We start from the raw sequence: 5,958 nt of genomic DNA, 5'->3' as shown, positions 1-5,958 counted from the left end.
CAGGACATGTGACAATCAAATGATTAGTTGACCCGCATTGAGAGCAAAATCTAATTTTTTGTTCATATACTATTTCCTGCTGGAAAGTGCGTCTGTTAAGAATGGAAATCTCAATGTGGGATTTATTACTATTCTCTCTCACTTAAACCAAACAAGGGAAATGTCTGCTTAGTGAGATTTCTCATTTATATCACCCTTGGATACAAATTGTTCCTTAATGCTGATATTTTTTAAGTTTGCAAAGTTTTGACATCAAGAATTAGTTGCTTGAGTGTTCCAAATTCTAGATTAATTCATTACATAGCTGGTATTTTTTCATCTATCCAATTTACCATCTAGATCAATTGATTTACCTCTTGACCTATTATATGATTCATTTTTTGTTTTATAGTACTGTGTATTATCTGGTATCTAGTGGGCAAGCTGATGTTTTCTTCTCTTTTGCTTTTTCAAAATCTTTAAAAGTTCAAAGGTTACCCCTTGGTTGGTTGTAATGCATAAAGAAGGGATTCCATGAAGAAGCTACTGGTGTACTTGGGGGCAAGGATACAAGGTGCAGTAAACATCAATATGCAATGTTTTCTTGTGGAAGGTGTTGTTCTGGCAATCCTATGTGGTATTATCATTGTCTCAGATAGAGGATTTGAAGAAGATAAGTGTTTGAAGGCCAACCTGAAGCCTAGTAATCACAGTGGAAGTGAAAGCCTGAGGTGTATCTTGTGTTGATTGTAGAAAGTGAAGCCTGATTGTGCTTTTTGCAATCATGAAATGCAAGAATGGCCAAGAGATATTAGCTAGTGTTACATGACGAAATCCCCATAACTTTTTCAAGATAAGAAACTAAATCACAAAGGGATGAAGACTACAAAGTGGTAGCCAATCCACATTTTTAAGTAATTCATTCTAGAAGCTTTTGGTGGCAAACATTGTTCACAACGTGTACAGTGTTTGAAACAGACGTTATGAAGCAGGTTAGATGCCAATAAGTTGCCAGTTCAAAAAAATGGATCTAGGAGAGAGTCACGTTAGCATCTTGGAGCAAAGATAGCTGCATATAAGTGCCAATAACCTGGCTGTGCGATAGTTGGGGACAAATAATAAGAGCAGATCATCATAGATGGGTGAGACTCACCCTTTCTTTTGGATATACAGTTGGATTGCTAAGAAGGCGATCTTTTTGGCAGAACCCCAGCCTTATCAACCCAAACTGGAAGTATAATTTTTTCTTGTTCATAGGGTTATTAGAAATATCTTCGCATCTAATGATGTTGTTATTCATACAGAAAAGAAGAACCACAATGCCTTCAGCAGTGGATAAAAAAAATGGCATGCCACAACAGAACCAAGTTCTTTAAGTTGGCAAAGATTGCGCATCTATGACTGCAAACATCCTTGTGTGATTAATATGTCGAACAATGTTAATGGACTCAATACCATGCCCCTAACTTCGACCCATTTTTTTTTAACGTTCTTGTTCCCTTATTTTATAGTTACTTTTCCTTTTAAAATTTGCCATTTGAATTCTTTAAGTGACCTAGAACTGTTATTCAAGATTTTGGGTTTAAGATGATATTTATGCTTTGTTATTTTAGATTTAATTATTTTGCTTGTAAACAATCGTGTGTGTGTGCGCATGCGTGAAAGGTGAGGAATTGTTGATGTCATTTGAACTTGGTTCCATTTTTGGCCTGCTGTTGTGGTTCATCAGTGTCTATCTCTTGGATATAGTTCCTCTTTAGTTGAGTTGTTACAAAGTTCAAAATAGGTTGTTGGGTCATCCTGTCTGCAGGTGAGAAATTGCAGTGGTGGTGTACTTTCTCATATTGCAGCTAATAGTGTGAAAACCAAGAAACACCTTAATTAAGCTATATAACTTGGATCGTGTGCCTATGAATATTCTCTGAGACTCGGGACATATGGATCAATTTTGTTTTCTGAAATTATCACCATAAATTCAAAATATTGGTGGTATTTACAACATAGGAACCAAGTTCTGTAACTTTTGACGTATACGACCGCTATACAAGAAGTTGTTTTGTTATGATGGTAATCTTGGCATGTGGCATTTTTGGACAATCCTTTGTAACCTCTCTTCTTTCAGGGAAGCCCAGTGAAAAGGAAAATTGATCAAGAGGTAAAACGAAACACATGAATGAAATTTTGCTATCGTAAAAACCAAAGTTGATGCATCCTCCAAGTGATTTATTTGCATGGATTATGAAGAAAAAATTATTTGTTTTTTATCTTTTGATTACATAGATGATGCATCTTCCAAGTGATTTATTCATATCGAATGGAAAGAAAAAAATTTGTTTGCTATCTTTAGATTATATAGGAGTAAAATAGTGATCCTAAATTACGGAATCCAACCTACGGGTCTTGCTTAATCAGATTTAGAATCAAATGGGGAAAAAATAATAATACTAATTGAACATTTATTATATGTAATGGGGTTGGATTAACCGTCGGATTCAGATGAAACGCTGCATACAGAATCTGAATCTGACTATTAATTAGATGATACGTGCTTTATCGAATCCAACTGATGAGATTTAGAATTCATCCAATACAGACCTAAATCCAATCCGTTGAGACCCCTATCTACTGGCTGTGAAAAAAGGGGTCAGGCTCAGTCAAAGAACATGACAATCCCTAGTGGAGAGAGAGAGACCCATCTGCGTGTGGAGCCTGATACTTAAGAAACCCAAAATCCCACATAATTTTGTGAATTCAAATTCTCACCCGAGTATGTGGGAATTTGAAATAGGAAAATTCTAGAGAAAGAGTATTTTGAAAATGATTCTCAAGCTTATTAAACAACATTAGAATTTAGTTGCATGCGAAACTGAAACTGAAAGTCTTTCTCTAGATATACATTGTATCTAAAAACATCTTTATGGGTTTAACAAGCCGAAGCTGAGTTATAAAACAATGTTAAGCTCTGTTTGGGAACTGGCAGTATGCATTTAAGCCCTATTTGGCAACTGGTAACTGCGACGGGAGTTTATGAATTAGGCAAAAATCTGTTCAAACTACAAGGATGGTCGCTATTTCGAAGAATGAGGTTAAGAAGGTAGTTTATGCATTGAGAAAGGAGACGAGAACCTCTCCCCTTTGTATTTGTATTAAAAAATGGATTTGGTAACTACCATCTCTTAGATGCGGCTGCTGGATACCACCAGTTTCCAAACAACGCCTTAATTACAATGAAAACTGAGAATTTCTCAGTCTAGAAGATATATTTTTTTTTCTTCCTATGTACTTTGCTCCTTTAGGCGTCCATTTCTAACACTTGAATAAATGTTTTTAGGATCTCATCAAAGAATTCTACACATGGTCTGTTGCTTCTACAGTCATGCTACTGATAGTCAAGATCTCTCTCTCTCTCTCATGCCTCGGTGCCAATTATGAAAAAAACAACGAGAGGGACTAAGAATTGATAATTCTCATTCCTTGGGGACAATTATTGTACCAAAGGAACTCATACCTTCACGTTTACCTCCTTCGTCCATCAACGTCAGCCCTCACATGTGTGCTACTAGCCTTCTATGCCTCCATGATGACAAAAGCCAGACCTCCATTGATTCAATAAGAGACAAAAGAAACAACGTGCCATTCTATTTATTGTCCCACGCTCATCTCACATTAGTTGTTCATTATCCCATGTCACTGTTCTTTTTTTTCCTTTTTATATTACAACGCCAAAAGTCCAGGGGCCTGTGGGTCCCACAGCAGGTAGGCAGGTAGATTTCCGTCCTGTTCAGGCCTCGCTTTCGCTTCGATTCGGCTTCGAGGAAACAAACGCCATCTGATGAGAACAAAGAAAAGGAAAAGAATGGGAGGGTCAACATTCAACCACAAAGGATGAAGACACACCATCAACCCATCATCATCATCACCACCATCATCAAATGATAGGATTGCCTACCTCTTGATCTTCTTGAGGGATCCAATCGTTGGTAGCAGGGTTGGTTCTGGTCTTCACCACCACCCTGTCGGTGGAAGCCACGGGGCCTCCTTCCTCAAGCCTCCAGCATATCCCATCTCCTTCCCTCACAACCCTTATGAATCCGGTCCCCGTCTAGAGAGATAAAGAGAGGGAGTCAATCCATAGAAACACCAAGAAGAATAAAGAAGAAATATGGATGATTAAAACGAAGAAATCAGCAGAATCCTCTCTTTTTTTTGTCTTGCCGTGTAGTGGTCCTTGTCTATCGAGTTGAGCCTCTTGTAGTAATCGGTCTCCACGAACTCCTCCACCGAATAGACTCGCCCATCCGCCAATATGGACTGCAAAAAAAAAAACCAGAAGTTTTTTGGTGAACGAATTAAGAAACGTAGAGATCGAATCGAAAGGGAACAAAGAATGGGGTTTCTTCTTCTTCTTTTTTAAGCATAGAAAGAGGAACAAGACAACCAACCACAGATTGGGATCGTAGGGATTGAAGCTTCTCGAATTCCGGTGGGTCATCGAGGGGTTGGGCGAGGGGAGGGGAGGAGTCTTCAGGTTCGCTTCGGTTGGGCTTGAGGGAGCGCTTGGGGGCTAAGGTGTCGAAGTAGGCTCTGATCTCCCTCGCCGTCTTCACTTGCTCCTCCGGTGGGATCACCTCGTCGCTTCGGCTGGGCTTGCTCACCACCAAATCGGCCGGGCCGATGCCTCCCATCTCTCTCTCTCTCTCTCTGCAAAACCGAGTGGTGGCGTTTGGTGGCAGCAAATTGCTTTATTTGTTGGGGGTAGCACTAATTATAAGCCTTTTTTTTCAAGGGTATGAACCCTGAAAGGCCAAAGTTTTTGCCTTACTAATTTCAAATGACTAATCTACGACGCCGACGCAAACCCGACTCAACCCCCACGGAAAATAACTCCGAGTCACTCAACGAGTCCCGTACCCGACCCATCAAAGTATACCCGAACCCACCCAAATAACAAATTACCAGGTTCAGGTTCAGGTTCGTGTTCGTGTTTGGCGGGTCACGAAAATAGAATCCCAAACCTGAATCCACAAAATTTTAAAAATTTACATTTATTAAAAATACATACAAAATACTTCGGTCAGGTCAGGTCAGTTTTCCAACCAAATTCATGATCCAACTCCAGTTCGCATATTGGTAGGATCAGGTCGACCCAAATACTATTCAAGTCAGCACTTTTCATGCCCATGCCTATAAATTCGGGTTCAGGTCAGGTTGGGTACCTTATTCAAACCCAGCCCGTGGGAAGCCTATTTCTGCAAGGAAAGCTGCTCTAATGTTTGCATTGCACAATGGAGCCTGCAAAATGGCTGCCGGTGCATTTTCACAAATTACTTTTACCCGCAAAAATGGCTACCGGTGCATCTTTCACAAATTATTTTTTACTCCCAAAAATGGCTGCCGGTACATTTTCTCAAATTATTTTTTATTTTCATATTATCTACTCGTTTTTTTAGCCAAGCCAAGGGGAGAAACTTTCGTCACCCACTGCAAAATGGCAACCTTTTTATTGGTAAAGCACTTGAAGTCTCCTCAGCTCACATTAAAAGTACACTCAGCTTTGACCATGCAGTAAGGGCCGCTTCGAGTCATAGTGATCTCATGTCAGGTGAAAATCATGGACGCCCTTAGCAAGCATGGAAGGGGGATTGCCCTTGTGGGCAACTCCACAATTGTTTGTTATGAGGATTAAAAAAACTTTTTTTTTCAAAAGAGAAAGCTGGGGTTAGGCATACTACCTGTTTATTAGATAAAAAATAAACCAAAGAAACAGCTACACATTTTTACAGTAGGGATCTATTCAGATCCTACATTCCTCCACTGCCGATTGACATTCACCATTGGCATGCGAATTTAAGGAAGCTTTCAAAATAGAAAATTGAAGTCTTTAAAACTTCTTTCTACCATTACTCCCCAAAATTTCTCTGTTTGGTTGCATCTCATGATTTGAAATCACGACTCAAAATCACATGAGATGCAACCAAA

At 39.4% G+C, this 5,958-nt stretch overlaps 1 protein-coding gene across 1 annotated transcript; it reads right to left on the bottom strand.

Moving 5' to 3' along the window:
• Positions 1-3,067: 3,067 nt before the first annotated feature.
• On the bottom strand, positions 3,068-4,676 carry LOC149838824 (uncharacterized). Its single transcript, XM_090007805.1, has 4 exons — positions 4,422-4,676; positions 4,195-4,290; positions 3,929-4,081; positions 3,068-3,808 (listed from the first exon to the last, which is right to left on the bottom strand). The coding sequence occupies exons 1-4, from the start codon at positions 4,662-4,664 to the stop codon at positions 3,761-3,763; spliced, it is 540 nt and encodes a 179-aa protein (XP_089863931.1). The 5' UTR covers positions 4,665-4,676; the 3' UTR covers positions 3,068-3,760.
• Between the last annotated feature and the right edge of the window lie 1,282 nt (positions 4,677-5,958).

Source organism: Nuphar pumila, chromosome 5 (genome assembly GCF_984573655.1).
Source record: "Nuphar pumila chromosome 5, dmNupPumi1.hap1.1, whole genome shotgun sequence".
In the NCBI taxonomy this organism is placed as follows: Eukaryota; Viridiplantae; Streptophyta; class Magnoliopsida; order Nymphaeales; family Nymphaeaceae; genus Nuphar; species Nuphar pumila.
The sequence above is the reverse complement of the archived record's forward strand: the minus strand, read 5'-3'. Positions and strand labels throughout refer to the sequence as shown.